The sequence below is a fragment of the Macrobrachium rosenbergii genome, chromosome 29, assembly GCF_040412425.1.
Source record: "Macrobrachium rosenbergii isolate ZJJX-2024 chromosome 29, ASM4041242v1, whole genome shotgun sequence".
NCBI lineage: Eukaryota > Metazoa > Arthropoda > Malacostraca > Decapoda > Palaemonidae > Macrobrachium > Macrobrachium rosenbergii.
In genome coordinates, this window is record NC_089769.1 from 17,557,291 (window position 1) to 17,584,476 (window position 27,186).

At 35.1% G+C, this 27,186-nt stretch overlaps 1 protein-coding gene across 9 annotated transcripts in view; it reads right to left on the reverse strand.

The window, feature by feature from the left end:
* Positions 1–27,186, reverse strand: part of Cortactin (cortactin) — a 70,158-nt gene that overhangs the window by 28,073 nt on the left and 14,899 nt on the right. For all 9 annotated transcript variants that reach the window (XM_067131200.1, XM_067131198.1, XM_067131196.1 and 6 more), the window contains 3 exons: positions 23,947–24,064; positions 20,597–20,897; positions 19,767–19,824 (listed from right to left, as the gene is read on the reverse strand). In XM_067131200.1, coding sequence (XP_066987301.1) covers positions 19,767–19,824; positions 20,597–20,897; positions 23,947–24,064 — 477 coding nt within the window. The remainder of the gene's footprint in view (positions 1–19,766; positions 19,825–20,596; positions 20,898–23,946; positions 24,065–27,186) is intronic.

Here is a 27,186-nt window from a genome sequence, read left to right on the forward strand (position 1 = left end):
AAAATCCCCGGTGAGGCCATGTTTCTTAACAAAGAAAGCCCTTACCACTTAGGAAGCTTCCTTCAGGGCTAAAATTCTACAAGAAGCAAGTGCCTATTCGTCTTCTGACGGACAAGCCCGCAAATTCAAGTATCATCCCCACTACTAGATAAGAATGAGGAGGAGTTAGGGAAGTCGACTGAAAATCATACTGCATGGAGACTGTGCCAGGTGAAGCAGCAGATCCTTGGCCTTGGCATACTGTTGAGAGTTGGCCAACTTGAACCAGTTGACTTAGAAGAAAAGATTTCTTGCTCCTAAAAATGACCCCATCCACCTATGGGCAACACCCTGTGAATAATTATAGAAGCGCTGTATACGGGCCCCAAACAAAGCGCCTTGAACAGCAATACCTCCTCTGTAAACACACCTCAAAGGAACTTGGGTGATTGAGGATGTACTGGTATGAGAAAAATATCTCCTGCACATCCATCAAAACATCTGATCGTTCTCTGGAAAGTCACTAAAACCATGCTGGAAAACAAAAAGCATGGGGACAGACATGTAAAGTCATTCAGTCTCAATGTGTCCAACAATGGCTGCCAATCACCAGTTGCTTATGGAGCTAAGAAAAGTTAAGAGGTAAAATCCCAGCAAATTACCGACTGGTCCATTTCTTTCTCTAATTTACAACCTCCTACTAAAGAAAGAGAGACTTCTGCTGGAGAAGACAAAGGAACAGATATAGGCCACTGAACCAGTGGAGGGTGACCTAAAACTAATCATAACCCTCCTTCACTGCCTCCACCATGTAAAGTTCTGCTCCTAAGTCTCTCCAAGCATGCCAGGAAGCTTGCAATTGGCCACCTACCAGAACCTTATAGCCTTAACCTGTGCAACATAAGCCTTTACTACAGACAGGGGCATAAATGTTCTCATTTCTTCCCAATCGAGTTAGTAAAAGCATGAGAACATTAGTATGTAGCATCAGAAACGAGTTAAAAACTAACGCTCTTCCTTGCTAAACTCCCGCTGGCACCAAAAAACCTTAAAGCTGGCTTCACAAACTCCCCAAGCTGGTGCCAAAAACACTAAGCTGGAGCCTCTACCTCAAGAAAAAGGTAAAAACTTCAACAATCTAAACTGAGACTCAGTTGCAGCATGTCCAAAGCACTTGTCAGTCTCGAGTTCGTCTCTTCACAGGAAAGAAAAGAAAATCAAATATTCTACTGAAGTCGGTTTCAGCACCTGTATTGCAAGAGTCGGTGCTCAGCAACTTCCTAAAAACCAGAGGTCAATCCCCAGAGACCTAAAGGGAGCTTTGTGTGCCTGAGTACGAGAAAACTTACAAAATGTGCTCTACTTGAAGGAGAAAGTTTGGGTTCTCTTTCTCCAAATGCTTAAAGGGCGCCAAAATACTTGAAAACAACTAAGACCTATTCTCTATGTGGTCTCTTTCCTCAACTAAATTAGGATGCAGCAAAGGGCAACGCTCCAGCAAACACCAATCAAACAGAAGAGATCCTCTAGATATTCTAGCAGAAGGTAATAACTTTTCAATTAATAATATTCTCTTCCTAAACAAAATTAAATTGCTCCAGCAAACACCAATCAAACAGAAGGAGATCCTCCCCTAATTAGTTAAAGTTTTTTTCTTCCACCTTTTCCCAGCCCGGAGAGGATGATAGGAACAAATCATTTGTCTTCCGGCACCAGAGGATGATAGGAGACCGTTGTCTTCCGGCAACAGGAGGAGACAGCTGTCTCCTGGCAACAGAAGAGACAGCTGTCCCCAAGCGACACCTGGCGACAGAAGATGACAGCAGCTGAGCACCTGCATCGCATCCACAACTCAATGAAAGGTAGACAGGAAAAAGCAGTCTAAGCAACTCAGCAGAGCAAAAGAAAATGAGGTGTCAAAAGAAAATGGGAAAGTTGGGAGGTGGGGGGGAAAGGAGTTACAGTGACATTCCCGCCACGTCTGAAAGTGAGTCAACAGACTTAGGAGCATTCCCATATGCCATAAACTTAGAAAGCTGTGTAGCTAAAATATTATCTCACTTGGAAACAACAGAAGATAATGTAACCATGGTAGATTTGTAAAGAAAAACATTAGAGGCAGAAGTAAGAGATTTTCCAATAGCCTTAGAAAACGGATGATATAAAGAACAAACAAGAATTTAGAATGAGTAAAAGATGAAGAGTTTGGTTAAACAGTCGACTGAGTTGACATAACATTAGAATAAGAAAACTACAGACATAGTATTCCAAATAAAACTGTCTATACTTATATAATTAGTCCTATCGGTACTAACAACCTCATACTAGGTGCCGATGACAGCAGAAGTCGCGTACATAGTGAAGATTAATGTTTACCAAAACGATCTTTCAGCTAACACATTAAATGAGACTATGAACATCACAAACGGAGAGGTAGGTGATGGAGGGCACAAAACCACATCACCCCGAGAACCAACCTGGTTCCCTGGCAGCGGACTTCTTCCTCAGAATTCAACTGCTGCAGGGCAGTCCTAGGCTCTGGCTACAGACCGGTGAGGGCACCGACACCTTAACTCTTATGAGGGACCGTGAAAACGATCGCACAATGGGGGTCCTGAGAGGTTCCCTAACCAATTAAGACAAACCTTATATTGACCAAAATAAGGTTTACGTCCTGTTCTAAATTCTCAATATGCTTTTCCAGAATACTGTAGAGAGGGGAGAGGAAGGTGGAGGTGTGGAGCTAAAGAGGAAGCCTTAGTGCTAACAAAAGCATTAGCTAAGGAAAAGCCCAGACTGAGTATGGATAACTACAGACAAAGGACCTGGAGAAGGAGGAGAAATGACAGGTTGATAACCTGACCTAACTAACTGCTTCACAATCTAACTGCTTCCCTTCTCTTCCTGTAGCACTAACGAACTTAAGTAGAAAGTCCTTCAAAAATCCGTACTTCCTCACATCTATTCTGAAGATCACACTTAAAACCACTGCAGCAGGCGTAAACAGTATGTATCTCCTGAAACAATCAACATTCCGCTAACACAGTAATCATTCCTACAGAACCTGATGTTCTTAGCCTTGATTCCAGTGGAGGCATCCTAGGAAAAATACATGTACAGTACCATAATAGTACCAAAAACCCATGAAATACCAACAAGTGCCTATACCCAATGGCAGCAAGGAGAATTCTGACATTTGTAACATACCTGGTGGAGAACAGGTGAACTAGACAGTCATCCAGGCAGCCAATCGATCTTTTGTTTGAATGCTGACTCGTCTATTAGCACAGAGATGTAAGCTAACTTTAACAGTAGGTAAGATTCGTCCAAATAAAATTAAATGAAAATGGCAGTCAAAGAATTGAAGTGGCTGAGGAATATATGGATTGCTGAGTTGGGACTAATGAAGACTAATAATCTTGCAGTGAAAAAAATAATAGGAAATTCTTTTTGACTGTTAACAGCACTGCCAACAGACAAAAAGTACAGTGATTGACTAATTAGCACCCAAGGCTCCAGACAACACGTGCCATCCTACTACTGATCCTTTTGTCTAAAGATATTCAATGACCACAGAAAGGTTCTCACAGACAAAAAATAGTACACTAATAAAAGAAAACCATAAAGCATTAGTGTCAACTTGCCGTACCTCCAAAGACACTGGTGATCAAGGACTTCCAGTCTTTTCTATTCCTGTCATCTACATCCATCCTGTATCTTTTCCCTCTCCTCCAAGCCCTCTGCATTCCATTTATATGTTGCTCCCAACTTCTCTCGCACACTACTTCCCTTGAATTTTCCTCTCAAGCAAATGCTCTAAACCCTCCCCTCTTAACATACCAGTATAACCAAAATTTGAAGTTGGTTTCTAATCATTTTCAGCATTTCCCTCTCAAATTCTGTTTTCTAAAAATTTCCTATTTGTTACTCTCTATCCATGACACATACATAGGTCTCCTCCACTTCCACATTTCTACTGCTCCAGTCTCTTTTTACATATTCAATCTGAGTTATTACCTAAGGCCAAAACTAAGCAAAATATATATAAAATTTGAAACAAATTTTATATAATTGATTGCACAGTACTTAATAAAGCAAAAATATCATCTCTGCCATTGTAAACAATCTTATACTTCAATAGTGCATGAATACAGCTAAACACTACCTTCATATCTTGCTATAATTAATATTTCAATATTGCATTAAGATTGCTAAACAACATCTCTCTATCTCAATATAATTAATGATACAAAACTGAGATAACAAAGAGTAACCAGTAATGAGACTAACACACATGCATCCCAAGAAAATAGCGGCAGCAATGACACTGGTAATTTAGTGAGTGTGGGCGTTCCCTCTACAGGAAGGTATATTCACAAGAGAGGGAGACAATTCTTCCCTGACTATTGACGACCCATTTCATGGTTAATGCACAGTGAACTTAGAAGTTTAATAAAAGGAAAATAAGCCGTTTGTACCTTGCATACATATCTATCTACTAAAGGCAGGTTTAAAGAAAATATTATTAGAATGAAATATGTTGTGGTACGATCAACTTAGTAGTTTTTTAAATATAAAACTATACTGGTTTACAGCCCTTTCCTGTACACAGTATTGGTACCTTCTATATAAGTTTCTCAGCAGTTCTGAGACTGTTTCAAAGTGCAAATAGTGATACTGTAGTAAAACTTATCAACAAAATCTAGTAACTTATCTTTATAAGTTTGTGAATATCCACTCATTAATTACAAGTAAAAAATACTGCCTTAATTAAAAGGAAGAAAAATGCTGCATGAATGTTACAAGCAAGAAAAATACTTTTCATAAATTAATTATTCATTGATGTATGCTGATTTCTTCCCTTTCTAACCAAATGCTTTTCAATTTAAAAAAAAAATCCCTATCACAAACCAATTCCTGTTCAGTGACTTCTAAATTTCTTCTTGCCTATATAAATAATGACCTTGGAAAGATTGTATCATCTGGTCACAGCAAAAATACAAAATAAAAATTTTGCTTTTAAATAACATAGCTTAAAATAAGCCATTATGAAATTCCATGCTAATAAAAATATACCATACAATACAAAAGTTAATAAAATCTAAAAGTATGAAAAAGTAGCTCAAAATGTCCCTTGGATGAGTGTTATAAAAAATCATAATGCTTAATTACATGAGCAAAAATGGATACCTAAATCATCCAAAAAATAAAAAAAATTCAAATTACATATATTCTTCAATGATCTTTTATTTTACTTATGCACTCAAGCCCAGAAAAGGCAGAAGAGCCAAAAGCTGAATTCCAAAATACACATGAACTTAGTGTAGTCAACATTTCAGGCTGATCACTGGCATTCCAATTGTCATTCCGTGGGAATATCAGAGAACATATATAAATCTACATATATAAATCAAAGGGATTGGGATGAGGCTAATTGTAGTAAAATAAAAATTTTGTGCTCATGGCATATATAAAAACTTTTGTATGTGCCCATCAGACCAGTGGGTTGAAATTTTCAATTTTCAGAGGGCTCAGCTAAAACTGCATGCATCCAGCTGAGGAACCTGTATGTTGGGTTCATCAATTTGTACCTATGACTAACCGATCTGAGATGTACTTGGAATAAGTCAGGACTATCCTGGGAAGTACTTTTCTTATTGTAAATAAACAATGTACAATGTATTCATGGGTTATTGATGCCACTGTCAAGTGTGAGACTACAGTACAGTACTTATTAACATCAGTGTGTTCATAACAAGGGAGGGACTAGGGTATGGTAACGATGAAGCTAAGTAAACATCTGTCCAAACGTAACCTTTCGGACATGAATGGTACCTCTTCACAGTGCACAACCAGTACTACAGTATTTACTTTGAGAAACAGAAATTCCTCTTGACATGTACATGTTGTAATAACCTCCATAATAATCCAGGTCCACCACTAGATTTTTTGCACTTGAAGCCATCTCCCTTGGTCAGAAAAAGATACTTTTTTATGTATCCTCTAAAAATAGTGATTTTGAAGATACAGTCTTCAGCATCTGGGTATGTAAAATCTCAGTTTCCTTAAGTGAGGTACTTTTATTCAAGAGGAAATTGTTTCCTACAGCCTTTTGAACAAACTCTGGATCACAGGGGAAACAAACAAGGAATATTCTGTTTTCCCTGGTATCTGATTATTAACCAACATGATAGGAGCAAATGAGATCCATACTGATAATCATTTGTGGGTGTAGTATAAGTCCTGGCTGTTAACAGCCCATGCATAGCCACAGTCCTAGAAGTGGATGTGAACACCCGGAAGAACACTGTCTTGTGCATTTGATGTTTAGTGGATGCCTTGTCCAATAAGGCTTTTAACTTTTACAGTTCATTAATTAATCTTCTAAGAATGATTAAGATCATACTTCTGTGATATCCCACCAGTCAGTGAAACTTCTAAGTTGAGATTAGTACTCTACAGTCTGCTCATCATATCAATGATTAGAATCAACAGATTATGTGGGAAGTAGAAGAGAGACAGTTCCTGTGGATGCTGAAGGATAGAGAGAGCCTCCTTGAGCTAGTATAGAAGGGTGGGAAGAGTTGGAATGTGAAGGCAAGAGGCAGTGGCAAAAGAACGATGGCCAAGAGAAATGGACTTGAAGGTTCATCTTCTAAGAATGTTTCTCCTCCTCCTAAATTCCTTCTTAGATCTGTGGAAGCTTATGCATTAAATACACTGTTGTGCCACTCCTGGGAGTGTTGGGTCAACATCCTGCTTGTAATTAATTGCATTCTCAAGCCATCCAAGGATGTCCCAAAAACACTTGATGTTTAACATTTTATCAGTCACCTTTAAACTTCTTGCTTCCCTGCATGCTCCTAACCTGTCACCATTAGTCAGTGACTCTAGCAGCTTGGTAACATCCTCTTCATCCAACTCCTAAAATCTGGCTTAGCATGGTAACTTGATATCTGTACAGATACATTTGACTGAAGTGAACCCAATGCAATCAAACTGTATATATCTACCACTATTCATTGTTGATAGATGTAGCTCATTCCAAGCATCTACAATTAGTTGATGGCATTTCAAATATTTAGGTACTTCTAGAACTCAAACTTCTTCATCCCTGTTATAATTTGCATCAAGAAAAAGGAACCCTATTTTCTTCATCCACCACTGGTAATAAGGATGAATGTTGGGAAAATGCCTTGGTCCATACTCTGGATGAAAGAGGTGGAGGTGGAAAAAATCCTTAATGATCTCACACAATCCTCGTTGACCTTAAAATGACTGGGAGCTTAACTAGAGTGGAGGTCCCTTGCCTTGAGAGCAATTTCCACATAAAGCTGTCTTTGACAAACCCCCTTGTGTACATTTTCATTCTCTGAATGACAAAAGGAACAGGGTAATAACTTTAGACTGCACTCTGCACTGGAAATAAATGCAAGGGTGACATGGGCACCCTCCTTTTCCCTGGGCAACCAGTCTCATGTTAGACATCTTTTATATCACTGCATTATCACTACAAAACAGTAGCATAATGATGTCCTGGAACACTTTTGCAGCTTCCTCATCAACTGTGGCTTGCCAAATGGTCTCCTTGGTAATATGCCACTCCTACATGAGCCTTAAGGTAGTAAAAAGATGAAAACAGATAAAGCCTTTGTTATTACCTTAACTTCTACTCATGTCCTCAATCCAGATGACCAAAAAACTTCCCCATTTATTAAATTACTGAATCACATATTCCACTGGTCCTTTTAACAGCCATAGATGATGGTAAGCCCAACCCTAGAATGGCAACTTTTTCCCTAAAGATCATAGATACGATTGAAAAAAGGCCAATTTCCTTGCCCATACTACCGGCTGTTTGGTATGCCACACAGTGTCCAGCTTCACTTTTAAGTTAATCTCTTGAGAACATTTCACTACATTTTGCAGAAATTTCATAATGTTCCTTAAAATCAATTCACTACAATTCCAATTACAACTACAATATTCACTTCAAAATTCAAATTGAATGTAAGCATTTAATTTTTCTTACTCAAAGATTTACAATCAAAAGAAATTTTCTTTAAGGAAATTTAAGAATTATATGACACATTCAATTCAGAATTATATGACATTCAATTCTTTAAAGTTCTTAGGAAATTGCTTTAATTACAGTAAATAACACAGATCTGGGAGTCAGTATCCTTTCAGGTAAAGGCCAACAGCCTACTGGACAGAAATGCAGTCACACACAATGTTCTATGCATTTCCAGCATGGTACCCTTTTTTAAAGTCATGTTAGTTTATAGAAATGCTTTTTACTACTACTATGTATTCTGCACCTACAAAAGTGGAGCAGTTTTCACACGAGATAAAAGGATTTCACAGATGCTGTTGTTTTTGTACCTACTGGTGTAACTGCAGCAAGGGCTGCACAGATTTGCTTTTTCATCTTATGTATGTACCACACAACTGAATCATCGAAGCCATAATGGCAGGCAATAACCTAGCAACTCCATCTTTTCCTTTTCCTGCGCAGTCTTCACTTTTTGCCTCTTGGTGGCACTTGGCAGCACTAAGAGCTTTACATTTTTGGATCAAGACCGAACTGAAGATTTTAAAGCTGTATCACACTAGAAATATGAGGTGCAAAAACTTTGGACTTTGTGAGAAAAATATGTGAGTAAGGCAGGGGGCTGAGACAAAGCTGCTGGTATCCCCAACAAAATGTGTGGATCCAGTTTTTTTTTATGGAACTGTCATTTGCAATTTTCATATAATTTCTAAAGTGAAAATTTAATGTTATGCAAGAGTCATTTTTAGGTTTTGTTGCTACTATGTTTGCAAAAATTTTCTCCAAATATGTTGCTTACTACTTTTTATATAGGACTATTGCTGGTGATGTCTGATGCATATATCTCCATGATATTATCTTTGTCTAAATTTTCTAACCTTTGCAGAGTTTGTGGTATTTTAGTTTTAGTGTGTCAGTTTCTAATAATTTTGTAATAATTTCTAGTGGTTTCCTTTTTGTAAAGGATGTCATTTATCAGTTCTGTTAAACCTTTTGTTAAGGTGTCTGATTTTTCAACTGAACATTTTTAATTCATCAATTCTAATAATGGTCTCTAACAACCAAAGTACTTTGTTAGGATGTGGTTAAGAATGGGATATGGCTACATCCGCTTCATTTTCAATAAATTTTTAATATTTCATTAATAGTTTCATTGTGGTATCTCATATACAGTATATTAAAATGGAGAGATTTGTCTTGTGTAACTGATATACTTTCTGGTCAGCTTTGTGAATACTGCAGTAAATTAGTGGGATTATTTTGTAAAAGTGAAATTAAAATTGAAAAATGATTACTAGTATACAGGTCATCATGGGTGCCATTCAAATCTATCTATGTTGGATGAGCTAAGTGTACCATCCACTGATCAAAAAGTCCAACATGTTTTTGTTAAATTTGTTTTTTGCTTTTCTTTTTCGTGCCTCTGAAACAGCATAGACTATTTGAATTTATAATCATTTCTACTAAATTTCATACAAGACCCAGTGATATACAACTGGCATCCCAAAGAGGGTTATAAGCATTAAAATTGTCTAACTTTAAGAGGGGCCCTTGAGGATTCCTGTACATTATTTAAATTATATATAACTCTTCATTAGGCTGATTATATAGGTGCAACGGTATAGGTACTGTTTTCTATTTGTAATTTGATTGCTGAAACTGTAAACAAATTATTCAAAATTATTTTATCATAAATTACTTTAATGTAATATACAGTATACTGTTATATTGCTGTTCCTAAATTGCCTTTGTCTGCTTCTTGTGATGTTGCTAGTAAATATTTGCCTATTGATTGTACTGGTTTGTTTACGTTGCAAACATAATGTTAGGGGTACATAACCTTTGAGGAAATGCTATATTTTTCCAAAGTGTAATCTGATCTTAAGACCATTTATTTATATTCCACTCTATTGTAGCACTTATAGAATGTCTTGTGTAAGCACAGAGGTTTTTATGGTTTATCATAGTTGACGTGTTACTGTATCTTATTATAACTGTAGTTATATTTTTGTTGTTCTTTAGAAATTTCACTTTATGTACCGTATGCACTGGCGTATAAGGTGACCTTTAACCTTAAAAGATCTCCCCCAAAATGGGGGTTGTCTTATATGCTGAGAGTATAAAAAGCAAACCTTAAATCCTTCTGAGATTTTTAATGATAGGCTAACCCCTGAAGTGTCACTAGTTTTGTCAATAGTTAACTACCATCACAACTATCGACACTGTAAACAAAACTGTAATAACGGTAAAATCCGTAGTTAATTTAAGTGAATCACTAGTGACAACTATAGACACTGTAAACAATACAACTGTAATTACAGTAATTACCATAATTAGTTGTTAGAATGAGTGAGCTCTCACTTTGTTACTAGCTTTATTCAGAGTACCATTAGTATAGGGCAATAATATTAGACAATTTTGTTATTGAAACTCATTATACAATGCCCTTTTAACATTGATAGTTAATTTGAAGTTACCGAAAGGGTAAATCAGGGTAGTCTAACTTTCTTGGTTACGAAACATAGCCATGTTCATAGTTCCTAGTCATGCTCGACTTACGAACCTTGTTGTTTACTAAAGGCCAATATTTTTTTGTGATATCAACAGTTCCCCAGTTATCATTAATGTTGGGGTTCTTTGCGATTTTAAAGGAATACATTCATGCAGGTCTACTTACAATGGGTATTACTCCACCAATAGTGACATCACAGGTGTTGAGCATTTGTTGTGATGTTTATATTTTTTGTAAGGGAATACACAAGTATTTTTTCATAATGGTGAGCTTTGCCAAACATTTTAACTTGCGTCAGCTGATAGTGTTATTTAATTTAATAAATTGGGAGTTGTCTTACATATGGTGAACAGACCTCTAAACCTACATTTTTACATGAAAAATAGGGGGTCGTTTTATACGCCGGCATATACAGTACGGTAATCAGTTTGGCTTTCTTAGGTTTACCTGTTTCCTGACTAGTTTCTTTTTTTGAATCTTTAATTTTGTTCTGGAAATTCATATGCAAATTTTAATTAAACAGTGCATCTTTTTTCATGGATTTCTGTGTCAACTGTTTTTTTTATTTCTACAATTTATGAACTTTCTTACTGTGGCTATTTGGCTGCCTTTTCATATATTCTCAATTTTTATTGCAGAGTTCAACAAAGCATGTATTCCATCCACATTGTGTTTTTCTGTCTTTTTGTATTTAATGAATTTTTCGTGATAAGTACTGGTGATGGGTTAATTATATCTCTTCTTACATATTTGTATTGAATTATGGTTTTGGTATATCTTTATTTTAAGGTGCCCAAATATTCAAATCTGTGACTTCAACGCAATAGAATTTTGGACAACTGTTTGTGTATGTATGTTGTATTTATATATGTACATTTGTATATATGTATATACATATATATGTATTAAAGAATTTACTTATACGACTTAATAAATCTGAGAAAATAGACATACTGCGAAAAAAGGTAAAGCGCTCATGTACCTCAATAGTCTATACATTTGTGTCACTGATACACTAGAGTTGCAAATAACATACTGTACTCTAAATCTTTGAATGATGTTAAAATTGTCTTAGGAGGGCTAGAAAGAGTAAAAATCAATTTAAAAAACGACAAAAACCACCTATGCTTATGGCAAAGAAATGGCTGCCAACTGCACATACTGAGGAAATGAAGAAAATCCAAATAAAAGCAACACTGCTCCCAAATACCCAAAAAGATTAAAAGGCAAACCTTACCACTAGAGTATATACAACCTTTGTGGCATTCTACTAGTTGTTCTTTGGAGGGGGTGGTAGAGCTTTTAGACTGGCACGCTGTTGGCCCAGCGTTACTCTCGAGCCGCTGAAGAATTAGAGGAATTTATTTCTGGTGATAGAAATTCATTTAAATGTGGTTCGGATTCCACAATAAGCTGTAAAGGTAACCAGTTGGTTCTTAGCCACGTAAAAATAAGTCTAATCCTTCGGGCCAGCCCTAGAGAGCTAACCAGCTCAGTGGTCTGGTTAAACTAAGATATACTTAACTTTGTGGCATTCTACTGACAATATGAAAGCATAAAAGGCAAAAAAAAAAAAAGTAGCTAAAAAGTCTCATCTGTCTCATATTACACAAATAATGAATATTTCCAGAGGAATAACTAACATTACAGGCAGTCTTTGCTTATTGGCGGTGTCGGCTAATGGCGTTCTGGTTTTATGACACTTGGCAAACGCCGTTAACCAGAATTTCAGTGATGGTGAGCGATTTTCTGCATTGGTAAGCACTTTACCGGCGTCGGTAAGCAGTTTATTGGCGTCGGTAAGTGGTTTGTCAGAGACAATAAGTGGTTTATTGGCACTTACAATGCCGTAAACGTCATTTATTACCATAATTATCTGTGATTTTTGGTTAGCGGCGCTCGGCCGGGAACGGAACCCCACCATTAACTGGGGACTGCCTGTACTATAAATACTACATAATCTCAAAGATGATGCAAGGGAAGAGCACTGTCTACCACTTTTTTTATCACAGTGAACTGAGCACTTAACAAAAATATATGCACATGAGACTCCTTTTCCTACCGACAGCAAATCCCATCATGAATATTAGCTATATTTTTAGCAATTCTACAACTTGGAATTCAGCACTCAGCTATTCTGCCTGTTTTAGGACATTAAAGCATAAGTGAGATACTGTTTGCTTACTGTGTGGACAAACTTAGTCTGTGAGATCATACTACACAAGGGGCAGTTTAATCCATTACCTATCTTCTAACAGACTGATACTTCCAAGGAAAAACACCTTACATTTGCAAAATGCACTTCACTGATTTGCCAAGAGAAGTCTGCGAACTGCTTCACAGCATTATTTTTTTTTATCAAGTAAGAAGAGTTTCATTGCATATATAGCATTCCTAATAAAAACAAAATACTGTACGCAGTACAAAATATCACCCTTCTTCAATAATATGCTAACTTAACTTCCTTGGGATGTTCCAAAGGAGGTCCTGAACTGATTTACAATTGCAAAAATAAAATCTCATCCATAATAAGTTCAAGCTATTCTGCTATCTGGTTTTTCTTTAAATGAGTTTCTGAATCACAAACTGTAGCTTTTTCATTTAAATAACTTCTTAAATTACAAAATACTGAAATCACTCAAAAAAGTTTAAATTAATTTATATTTAAGAATCTACTTATCTCAAACTTGGATGCAGTAGGTTTGAACACATGAATATAAAGAAAAATCAAACTTGTAAACAAAATGGTTTCCTTGGTATGTGATGAAACAGATTAAAATGGAGAAATTATCAACAATAATCTACTTTGCCCATTTTTCCCCTTCAATAGCATTCTTCATTTCTATGTAAGACGATACTCTACTATAAAAAGTTCATGGGCAAATAATTTCAGCCCTTTCTCTGCTTACTGTTAAATTTAATAAAAACTGAAAATTAGTAGATTTATACTTAACTAACCCCATCCATTGTATAAGACCAATTTTACTTATGTCTTTATAAAAAATGCTAACATGGAAGATTGGGGCAAATTTCCTTTTTATTCTGTTTCAACACTCACAAAAGTAAAAATGGCAATGCTTGTTTAACTCAAATGATAAAACCACACACCAAACTTACAGCTATTATAATTTTGACACAAATCATAAATGAATTTTATATGTCAGTAACATGAGCTGATGGCAAAATTCTCTTCCAGGCTTTCTGAAGTATGAACTGAATTGTCTGAAGGCATTATCGTACCTGCCTCATATGATAAGCAAAGGAAATTTCTACATCACAGCAATGTTAACTGTTGTACTTGTTGTACTAGGAACTACTGTAATGGACTTGGATTTCCTCACATCACTGTAGTTACACTAATCAAAAATGTGTTTAACCAATTAATTTTTACATGGGAATTTCTTTTCATGAGTGCTGGAAAGTTCTACCAAAGCTTCTCTCTTGGAATCAGTTTAAGTGCTTTCTGTATGGAAATATTAACCATTAAAAGAAACGATAATGAACAATACTGCTTCCTCCTTCTGCAATTCTCACACTGCAAAAATATTTCATTCACTTGCAGTTCAGTACCTTTCAAACAGAAAGTGAACATTAAATGAAAATTTGTATACTCTATAAAAACCATAGATCTTTTAAACTTCAAAGAACAAAAAATCAAATCTTCTTTACTATCAACCATGTTACTAGTTACCTTTGATACTGTCAATACCACCATAATGTTACCGATAAGATGTCACTGACATTTTATTCATTGAAAAGGAAGGAGGAGGTGGAGGATGAAGAGGAAGAAGGAAGGCCTTATATAACAATAAACAATATAGTAAAATGTAGTACAGTGGACTTGTAATGTGCAGTGATCTATCTCATACAGGTATAGCTTCTCACAAAAACGTTCCTAATGATTGGAAAATTTCTCAGAACACATGCAAAAGATAAACCAGTTAACATCTTGATGAAGTCTGCAAATGGATTTTAAATATACAGTATAGCAAAAACAATAAGTGATAACATTATGCACACATTAATAATTTTTATACTGATCATATAAAAGCACCATATGGGATACAACCCATGGAGTGGCCTGTGTGTTAAACTGTAAACAATCCTGAATATTCTATACAGCTTACCTTTTGCCCCAAAAGGACACTGCTTACCACCTTTACATTTCACCTCTTCCCTTTACTGTCTTTTCTCAAATCTCCACAACCATGGTGCTTTCTTCTTATATATTCTTCATCTCTGACAAATGACTGCTTCACGATACCCTAATGAATCCTTCAGATTGACTCAATGATCAGGTTATATTATTTCACACTGATGTAATAGCTATTCCTGTATATATTTCTCCTTTAGATTTACAGCCTAAAACTTGCAGTAAGCTGTGTTAAGATGATTGTCTATAGACATTGCATGCCCACTGTGCTACAATGTGATAAAAAAATCTGAAATGTACTACTGTATATAGTAAATATGGTACTCTATCACAGCTCACCATAGTACAGTATAACATAGCATATTAGAAGAATAAATAAAAATAAGTAAAATAAAGTACAGTGCATCAGCATGAAAGATTGCAGCTGTGAAAATTTCAAAAGTAAAATCAGCATTGAGAAAGTGGAAATTTCATTCTATTAATATAAACTTGAAGTTTAAAGTATGTTTCTTTTTCTTGATGATAAAAAATCAGCATAAGCAGAAAAATTCAACAGGGTGTAGGATACCAAATAATTCATATACTGTAGTAGTTTACTAAGTTCCTCCCTATATTTTGTGGCTTTTACCTAATTACTGAGGTACAAGACTGCTCCCAACCTACCACACAACCAACCAATACAGTAATACGTTTAATGTATTAAATACTTAAATTGTCTAATGTTTACTACAAGCTAAATCAGTTGAACAGCTGGTGTGTTTACCAGTAAGGCACATAATCTTTTCTCTCATTCAGACACACACACACACAAACACACAGAGGACTGTCATCAGCACTGGTGGTATTGGTAGTTTAACCATGGACAATGTTCAAATTGGTTCCCCAATAATAATAGACTACAGTGCCAAAACAACAGCTCAGCTTCCCTGAACCCTTGGTCAAAGTAAAATTGCAAAGCATTAGTCGACAGTCACGTTGCTTCAATTTCTGAAGCCTGTTTTTCAAAGCATTACTTATATAGGTTTAAAATTCTACTCGTCTATAATTTTTCAACTAATTCCATTAATATTTCACAAAACAAGACTTGACTGACACAACAGAACATTTCTTTATCCAAAAAGATAAAATTTTGCAGATTTTTCAGTGACAGGAAATGGAAATCTAAACATTTATGTATTTTCTAGTCTGTGATTTGGACGGAGATTTCTTTCTATTTGTCTAAAGCTCTGCAGAAAGACCTTGTGCCATATTAAAATTAAATTTAATATAAGGCAATTAGTACAGGAAGAGTAGGTATTTAATTTTTTTATTTCTATCTGAGAGGGTAAAAATGGATAGGTCTCAAAAATAATTTGGCTGAAACTGATGTACATATGCTATTACAGTAATATCCCAATAAATAAAGATTTTAGCTCCTAACCTGGATAGACCTTTAAAAAAACTTCATTTCTCTTGCCACAAAGGATTGGAACTATCTTAATCATAAAATATGCAAATGACAAACCACCCAAAGAAATTAAGAGTTCCTAGCTGGAGATTTATTCAAGACAGAGAGGTAGCCTTTTTTTCCAGCTCTACATCCACTACCGAAACTGATTTGTATTCTCAAGTGCTATGAAAATTTTCAGTCCACTCTCTTTTTTTTCAGGTACACATTTTAATCTAACCTCTAAGCCAATGACAAAAATTCCCTCAATTTGCATCAAGGTTTGTTAGGTATATTTTTTGGAATAAGTACTTGTCCTTCAGCAGTAAACAGATACCATACCATAAAGCAGTTTTAAAGTACTGTATATCCTCTTCCAGTATGTGGAGCTTATAAAAGAATAAATCTACTATGTATCGATTTTTTGGAGAGGACTACTGATTGTTGACAATACTCTTTAATCACTGCCAAAATTTGCTCTAATCACTTTAATTTTCTGATCCTAATAATTTTTTCCAGTCAAAATATAATGCGGAGATCCTGAGCCACAATATTCTACCAACCTTGCAACTTTACCAATACAAATCTGATAGCTGACTTTACCATCCCATCACTGAGGTTAATACAAGTCATTTTATTTCCCAACCAGTCTCTTTAATTCTTCATTTGTAATGCAGTTCAACCAATATTTTCTCAATATTTTGGTACCTATTTTTACTTGAAGTAGGCACCAAAATATTGAGAAAATATTGGTACCTATTCTTACTTGGAATTTAATTTGCTTTTAAGCAGAAAGGCACTGCCTTGTAAAAAACCAGAGAGAAGTCTTTCAGATACAAAGTTGGTATATTAATAAGTTACTAATATCACTTCTGATAATCATCACATTCATCCACAATTACGCTGTGTTTAATACTTTAAACTACAATGAAAAATAAGGAATGTCTTGCAACTTAAAGACAAAGTCACCCAATTCAACAGCATAAATGATGTACTGAAGTTATGAATACATTACTGTATTATGGTGCTGCTTTGCATATGACTCCCAGATTCCCTCTCAATGCTATAAATCACCTAGCAAGTAAACTACAGGGCTTAGAAAAAAAATGAACTCATCTTCTCTCGTATTAACAAGACTTAAATTTTCTTTCACCTATCAATAATGAAAACCTTTATGAAAATAAGCAAAGCATGAAGCAACTCAGCCAAGCTAGATTAATAGATTAATGTCTTGTTTCAGGTGTGAATGTACTGAATTCTCATTCTGACAATAAGAGACAAAAATTCTCATTTTAAATGAGAGCAAGCATTCATGCCCTATCAGGTGATGCTCTTCCCGTGGAAAGGAAGTTGCAATTACATAATGTTATATAAAATAAATGAGGATGAACAATACCAAAGCATACAAGAAATACAACAAAACTTTCCCACAAAGAAACACTTCAACTACATATGTGAGTGCTCCCAATACTTGTCCTTATACCCCACCCCCCCCTATTACAAAAAGCACTAACAATAGCTATCTAGGAACCAGAGAGAAGCTGAATTGCTAAAGTGAAAAATTACTAAAAGTCATCTGCAAACTGTTTAACTTATATCTTAATAATTAACTGTGTGACTGGATATTATGCAGTCCTAGAAGTCTGACTACAGGGTTAGGGAAACATGATACATATCTAAGCAATCCAACAAAATTCTCAAATTCCTGTTGGTAAAGTTTTTTGTTTTCTTGTGCTCTGGCATGGAAAATCTTTACGCAGAAGCACTCCATTTCAGAGGACACTCAAGTAGTTTGGAGAGTCTATTACATAGTCATTTTTAGTTATAACCTAAGGTTGTGTAGCATAAGCTATACAGTTTTTTTTATAATTTCTTCATGATGAACTGATACCTTTCAAATTACACACATGCAAGCATATGTTTGTGAAATGCAAATTTGTAAAACTCAATCGACATCTGGATGATGTAGGGTACGCAATCCATTTGTTGTGTGCCCTACAGCACTGAGTGTGAGCAAGATTTTAACATTAATTTGGCTATGTTTCATATTTATATTGATGCTAACATGAACAATAAAAATTCAGGTCTACAAAACAAAACTGAACGATACAATGTTAATGTATTGCACGGAGTTCAGTTTCCTTCGTTTTGTTTTACTCAGACTCACGCTGGTAATTTGTTACTCTTTATGAATAAAAATAAAGAACAGTACCAAACTACCCTCAGAAATTTCCTTCCTTCCTACTGAAGGAAAGCCATCAGTATTAAAAGCAAGCAACAGAATTATTACAAAAATATAATAAACCAAAACATAAAAAATCTAAAATCTACAAAAAAGGTAATAAAATTAAGGATTTCTTAAGGCAGAGGTTAAATAACTCAAGTGATATGTGGATGTGAAATTCCACATATGTACTCAATGTGAAAGTCAATTAATGAATTACTCAACTGATCACATTTGTATTAATCAAGTATGCAGTTTAAAATATCTCATGAATTATAATGATGACAATAATATTAATAGTTAATACCATAATAATGTTAATGTTATTATAATAAGATGCCTAGTAAAATAATTCAGCCTCAGTTTGTACAATTTCACCTAGCTTGAAAACTATTAAAAATATAATTTTTTCATTTCTTTGGAAAAAAAAAATACTACTCAATGTAAAACAAATTATATACCCTTGGAATGCAAGTTCTGGATTATTAGTGTTCAAATACTATTGAGACTGTATTAATTTATTTCCATGACCCCACGATTTTATGGTCTAGCACTAAGCCAAGCTTTTTCATTTGTTTATAATGTTATCTTTTCCAATAAAAAACCCCCATCAACAGGATAAAAAACATAGAATTCTGACGTTATAACTGACTTAACATTTCACTTAATAAGCTGAATGACAATGCTATGCATAGCTTTTAGTACAGCCCTTAACAAATATAACTTCAATACTGCAGTCTTACAAAAATTACTAACAAACAGGGACTGCTACCAGAAAAGTTACAACCTATTATGATAACATTTAGCAAAATTTTCATTTCTTCTGGGTAAAAGATTTTTTACTTATTCAAAATATTTCCCTAAATCCACAACTGTATATAACAGATTAATATCAAAGATTATGCCTTTATTTCTGAAAAATGTAATTCCAGCATTCCAGTAACAAGTCTATGCAAAATAATTAAAAAATAAAACGCTGCCATAGTGTAAAAACTATTCTAGTTCATGAGGCGCAAACCATGCAGTTTCACTCATCTATAGTCTAAAATCTATAACTTATTTTACAAAAATTGTTAAGAAGTTCACTTCCTCCTCTTCTCTCTAGGCCATTACCCAACCTAGCTCCTCTTCCACAAGTTATAATTGGACTTGTTGATTCAAAATAAATTAGTTAAATACCCTAGCATTCGATTCCTCATGAATTTATGCATTCATAAAACTTTCAACTACTAGTTATTATAATGATGTGATTCACCAGTGGTATAACAACACAGAATGCTAGAGTTTTATGAAAACTGGCAATTAAAGGGAACCTAAAAAACTAATTATGATGGTAATAATGGAGACTGCAAATGAATACTGCATCCACAGAACTAAAAACAAACACTCTGAACCTCTTCAAAATATCATCCCACTTACCTGCTGCTGCATCTTCATAGCATCCTCCTCTGTTTTCCTCCTCTGCATCTCTGCATCCCTGAGAAAAGATTCCTTTGATGTAATGACCACAGAGCTAAAACAGTACGAGCCCTAACACCATGACCCCCTCACCTGACTCATTACTGTAGTGTTAATTTTAGGGATCAAACAGCCATCTTCCCTTCTTTAATGTGCTGTGAAACCCATGATGTTAGTAATCATGGACTCTCAATCTTTTTTTTACTTCTGTATCCTTTTCCACTTAACAAAAATTATATGTCTTCAATCTGAAAAAAAATGTGACCATTTTATAACCTACTGCTTATTTTCATTTACAGTAATAAAGAAGCCCTATAGAGAGAAGGGCTACGCAAAACAAGAAAAAGACAATTTTTTAAATCTTTCTAGAATATGCTCCCAACATTGGGGGGCATCTCAAATGCTGGTATGCCTTGTGTACCAACAAATGCAGGATTATAATGAAAGTTAAATATCTTGAAAAGTTAAAATACAGGCTACACTGCTACACTGTATGGTCTCCTGTCACTTATCAGGTTTTGCTGCTTATCAGGTGGCCAAACCCCCTGGAACATCTGATAAGCTGAAGGACTACTGTACAGTACTCCTATATGCAGTCAGAGGAAGAATCAAAGGGAGATCTAAAAAGGCAGCTTTTACTAGCTTTTAGTTTACACTCAGCCTTTGTCTATAAGGCATGGATTGTTAGTGGAAAGCAAAAGGTTTTTCGTTCACATGAACATATGAGACATCTGGTTAACCACAAAATGTTTAGTAGTACACTGAGCATATAAAAAGGAAAATATACTTACTTCTTTTGCTGCTCTTCTTGCCTTTCCTCTTCCTGCAGTTGTCTCTGGATCTCTTGTTTTCTTTTAAGAGCTTCCTTCTTTCTTTCATCTCTTATTCTTTCTTCCACTTCATTTTGTCTGCGAATCTTCTCCTCTTCCTCTTGTTGCAGTTCCAGCTGCTTGCTCCTCTCCTGAAGAATGACAGCTGTGTCTCCTTCAAGCCTTTTTTTTCTCTCCTCTTCAAGATGTTTCAGTCTTTCTTCTTCCTGAGTCGACGCTAAGTTTTCAAAGTGAGCACGAAGGTTATGTGCTTTTTCACTCTCTAAGTAAAAACAAAGTGGCAAATAAGCATTATGTATCCAAAGTAATAATGTACTTTAAAATCAAAGTATTCTTGAGTGTATTCATACAAAGAATGCACTACCCACTGCCTTTCTAAAGTACCTGGCCATACTTCTTAAACATTTCTACTACTCCCTCCACTCTTCCTCCCATTCCCCCCCCCTAGCCTAGCCAAATCTTCTTCCCACTTGTTGTTCAGGAGGAAACAGGTCTATGGTAACAGTTGCTCTATTAAGGCAATGATTAGTATCTATGAAAAATCTTTAAATATAATGTAAAATATAAATTTTTTTAATACAAATCCATTACAGGCACTCCCCACTTATTGGCAGTATTGGTTAACAGCGTTTTGGTTTTACGATGCTGGGCTAACAAAGTTATTAACCTGATTTTCGGCGCCGTTAAGCGGTTTATTGGTGTCAGTAGGTGGTTTTTATCAGCGGTTTTATTGCTGGTATGTGGTTTATCGGTTGGTTTATCAGCAGTTACGGTGTCATAAACGCCATTTATTACTGTTTATCGGTTAATGCGATTTCTGGTTGTGGTTTATCGGTGTTTAATATCTTCTCACATTTTCACCATCTTCAGACCCTATTGACAATTTCATTGCTCATGCATGGGTGGAGTGAAAATGTAATTTGTTATGCAAAGGTATTTCTTTAGATTAGAATTTAGAAGGGTTTCTAAAACACTTTTCAAGTCAAAATTATATGTCTCTGCAATGGTATATCTAATAATTTTCATGGCTGGTCCTACTGAAAATAATTCTGCAGTGAAAACAGAAGCATTGTTAGGCAAGGGAAACTGGTGTGTTTTGTCGAGTGATATTGTTGCAAATCCCATGCTTGACAAAGATTTGGATCCTTCAGTGTAAATCAAATAGTATGTACCATGACATCTTACATGTTTTATTGCGTGTTACGGGGTATACGTATAGTTTTTAGATATATATTTTAAGTGTGTACGAGTTTGTATCTTATGAATAGCCCAAAGGAGGAGGTAGTTCTATTAGTAGAGGAAACTGTTTATTAATATGTTTATTCAAACAGCCACTTGGCTCTAATTAGGTCAGGTGTTGAATTGTGAATATTTACATCATAGAGATATCAATATATCTCTTTGATCAAAAAGTGTTTTTGTTGATGAATCGCTTGTATTTTTACAGCACTATACATTATACGTATTACTAAGTCACAATGAAGAGTTAAGAGATGGTTCACCATTTTCATCTTAGATAAAAGTGTTTGAGGAAGATTTAAAAGCTCCAGTTCTTATTCCGAGTCCCCCATAATGAACTAGATCAAAACTTTTCAAAGTTGTATCTGGGGCTAAACCTTATCTTTGACATCCATGCTCTAATATAGACATGACGGCTGGTTTGTACAATATTGCCAAAGTTGGTCTGTCAGCTCCCAAAATTGTATGAAATAATTTTTAATAAAATTTAAGGTAGTTTTGCATTTGTCTAATATAGGCTATATGGACTTTCCAGTTCAGGCATTTTTCAAAAATTAAACCTTAAGAACTTTGCTCTTTGACTTATGGATATGTGATGTTCTCTAATCTTCAAGTCAATCTCTTCACAATTTACATTACATTTTCATAAAACATAACTGACAGTCTTTTCTATGGAGAACTCAAACCTATTGATGAGGCCCATGTGTCTACTTAGTTTCTTGTTCTTTGTTACCAAAATCCTGAGGGGTATTTAGAATAAAGAATGGGGCTTGAAACTTGTGGCTTGACCTCGGACTAGAAATGTTTTTTTTCTTTGGGTTGTTGGGATTAAAATTTGAGAACTTAAGCCTTTTGTCACCTGTCAGTATAAAGCTCCTTGAGGACAAAACTAGCGACTACACTATCAAAAAACAGGTTTTGGTAGTCACTGTTGAGTTTCAAAACACTCCCACTTTACATCAGGTAGTCACTGCTGAGTCATCAAAACCCTCCCAGTTCCCTGATGTAAAGGCATGGGATTTGGGTAAGGGATCATCCTGCATTGACCAACAGAGTAATGGTTCCCTGGTTCTGTGCCAGTCCATTTGTAGACAATATGGCGGACGCACATGCACAAAAGTCACTTCTCCTTCTTGCAGGTTTTGACATTGGAAAACTCGGTTTAACTTCATGGAAGATAAGGGAAAATGCCCTCTTATCTTTGAGTCCATTACATACTCCATCACGTTATAGTGTTTATTATTATGACACAATACTGGCTACAAGACTAGCTAAAAGACAATTCTTTGATATTGGTTTGGTACCATGGAGCTCTGGTAGACCAAGGAAGGGTAACTCCTTGAGGACTAAACAGCGACTACCAAAAATGGGTTTTTCCTAAGTCAAAACCTTTTTTTTTACGAAAGTACTAGATAGTCTATATTATGATAATTAATTATAATTACCAACACTAAAACAACCAGAACTTAACAAATTATGAAAAGGAACAGGAATTATGTAAACCTGCCACAAAAAATTAAGCATAACATTAGCTATTCCCATCTTCAGACAAATGAAGACTTAAATTTCCATAGCTATATTGACAAACCACCATTCATTTCATGTAAGATCAATCCACTTCAACTAAATAATCCCCTCATATTCCCCAAAACTAAGAAAAATATGCTAATTTCCATATACAGTAGTGTAAATTAAAAAATGTACAAAATTATAAAGGAAATTAATAAAGGCAATAAAGGAAACCATGATTGCAACAGTGGGACATCTGGGAACTTTCTAAAAAGTTCTAATAACAACACCTGAAGCAGTCTGAGACCCTGGGATCTACCTTTAATTTTGCAAGAGGGTGTCTATCATTGGTAGGGACAACACTGGGCTTAGTGCGTTTGTATGGCCACAATGAGAGCTAATCATAATTATTTGGTTTGCAATGAAAATTTTTATCTCATACCAGCATTGTGATACCTATCAAAATATCCAATCAAGGGAATTTATATCTCATCCACTCATATGAACGCAGTGATTGCATTCAAGCTTTTTAGGTACAATAAAACTGAGAAGAAATTGTATACTTTGTGCAGTTGGTTTTGTAGGTTCATAGTTGGTTCCTATTTGGCCTTGTTGTTCTGAATAACTATGGGCGACTTTATCCATACGATCCTTCTGTATTCCAAATTTACCTCCAAAGCCCTGAAAGACCATACAGTATTTGTATTATAAACACAATATAAAAAATCTGACTGTAGTAACTGACTGTAGTAACTGTTTCATGACAAACCCATCAATCATTATTAGCCTTAATACAGCAGTATCAGTATCTAGGCCCACAACTTTTGAAAAAAGAACAGTACATTTAACAGAAAAACACTTAGTAACTATATACACATGCACCTTTGACACCTTCTGTAGGAATGGATTACTGGGTTCTTTATTCCTCATCCCCATTAAAACAAGAAACCTTTTGGATTCTCCAAAGCTTTGCTTTGCATTATTTTGAAAAGATATTCATCATAATTGCTTAGTAGACCTCACCTTTTAGGACTTTGTTACTTAATGTACCCGAGTCCAGCAAAAAAATTCTTGTACAGTACTTTAGTGTTTTTGCTTTTGCAAATAAATCACTATGTGTCTTTGCTTTTTCTTATGTGTTAAAAGTTCTAACTACAGTAAACCCCCAGTATTCGCGCAGGATGAGTACCACACCCCCCACAAATAGCTAAAACCCGCGAATACTTAGAACCCTTCTAAAAACACTTAGAACTGCCTATTTTGATAGTTCAAACAGACACAAAACAAACTAAAAATGCTTATATAGGTATTATCCTACTTACGATGGGGTTAGTTAAAAAAACCATTGTTTGTTGGAAAAAACGTAAAAAACTACCAAAACGTATCTCCCACACAGCCTAGCCTACACTAGGGTATTCAGTACCATGTATACTTATATAGTAGCCTAGCCTATCCTATAAAGTATACTCTATATATACATGGTATAGTAATTATTAATATCAGCTAATTCTGGAGGTTCATGCAAAGCGAAATTGAATAACAAACAAGAATTAGCTTAGCCTACACTATGGTATATTGTATACATAAAATGGTAGTGTAGCCTACATTATACTGTACTCTACATTCACATATCGTATTACACAAACGTCAACACAACAAATATGCATCTTTACCATGGATCTTTTGAAATGTTATGCCTTAATTCACTGTATCCAATAATATTGTATATATATTCTTATATTGCTTTTGTATTATAAATTGTGGTCATAGCGATCAATATTTTGGTTTGGAAATCATTTATGTGGTGTTTATTTCACTGCATTTAATTCAGTTCAGAGCACTTTTCTTGCTTCTAGTTAGCATAAATGAATCTCTAGATACTTTATTTATTTGGGCCAAGGTTATTTTTCATTATATTATATGAAGTGTTTTCAAGTTTTCAAATATAAGTCGAAATAACTAAAATCGTCTTGTGAAATTAATTTATCTATTTTTTTGTTAATAGATAACAATGGACGTTTGTTTTGTGCAAAAAAATTCAAGATTCCGTTCGCTATTTTCACTTGATTTCATCATAATAAGAGCTTTGCGTAATTATCGTTTATCGGTGTAAAAATAACAGTAATGTGTTCTTTCATGCCCAATAGTTTTGATTAAAATACTTTTTCTCCAATTTTAATTATGATCGAGTTTCATCCATGTTGCCGATGCACGATAATTTACAGTACTGTATAGTCATTAGCAGCTTGAACATTGTTTTCTCAGCTTCAGCTACAACATGCAGCTTAAATTTAGCAGTATATTTCCTTGACGATCTTTTATCCATATCGAATAAGGGTATAATGTAAAAATATATCAGTCCTATTCTACTTAATGTCATTTGTGCTATACCCTAGGGTAATTGTTTATTACCGTACGATGGTTGAAATACCAGGTAAACGGCTGCTGTTATCCAATTTGGTTGTAAGCAAAACACCAGTTTCTTGATCGGTTGTTTGTGGCTGTACGCATTTATGCAAGAGTATAACGTTACTAACAATACTTTTATCATTCTCTTCTACTTTTTGAACTAGAAGATGGAATAAAGAGATGGAGGAAAATTTATCTACTGTAATTTGGTCTCTCTCACTGCCTGATTACGCTGCTGCCTGCGCCCGCGTAAAATTTAAAAATATTTTATAAATAATATTGTTGTATCGGTATTAATTGCTTACCCCATTGCAAAATCGAATTATTGTAACTCGAGTATTACCTGAGTATTTTAACAGTTTTATCACAAAAAGTGCATTTAGTCATGAAAATACAGTAATTAGTGAATATTTCTCAGTGAAAAATACAGCGAATGGGCGAATTTTCCGCAAATAATGGGTAGATACATTCCACAGAGAAATCCGTGAATACGTGACTTCGGGAATCATGAGAACGTGAATACGGAGGGTTTACTGTACTGTACAGTGAACAATGGTTATATATTTTAATGTATTTGCTTTACATTGTTTTTAAACATGAAATGGTCACTTTTGTTCATCTGGCAATCATGTGCTTAGAAATTATGAGACATTTATTAGTTAAATAAAGTATCAGTCTGTGTATACTCTGTATGTACTGTAGCTGTATTTCAGAATAGGTAATTACACTACTGCAAATCAATATTAATCATCAATCATATAAAACAGTTCCTTACATGATTTTTAATGTGACTGCGCCATGCTTTTGTTTCACACCTATAAAAAGTTGTCTGTTCAAAAGTTTTCCATGAATTATGGTAGGTAGTCTTGAATACCACTGGTATACAGTTTTCAATACTGTACCCCATGTACCCATGTACAGTACCAAACTCTTTGACATATAGAAAATGCAGCAATAGTTTGATTTTATGAAATTTAAGCTGTCAAGCCAAGGACTGAGGCACTTTCTGCTGTTCAGTGCTCAAGAAAGCGAAAAATGGGAGATGCAGTGTTGGACAGCAGGATAAAGAGATCCAGAAAAATCAACATGAAGTACAAAGACCTAAAAGTGGAACTAGGAGACAACCCCATGGTTGTACTAAAAACTAAGAGTCAGTGATCTTGGACAACAAGATGAGAGAGAGAGAGAGAGAGAGAGAGAGAGAGAGAGAGAGAGAGAGAGAGAGAGAGAGAGAGAGAGAGAGAGAGAGAGAGAGATGTCTTATGAATGGTTATACATTTTAATGGAGAAATATGCCCTCACTCTAATTTTCCTCTCTTCTCTTTCCACCCAAACTGTGTCCTACAACAGTTTTCTTAAAAACTAAGTACCTAATTCACTCCTTAGGTCAACAA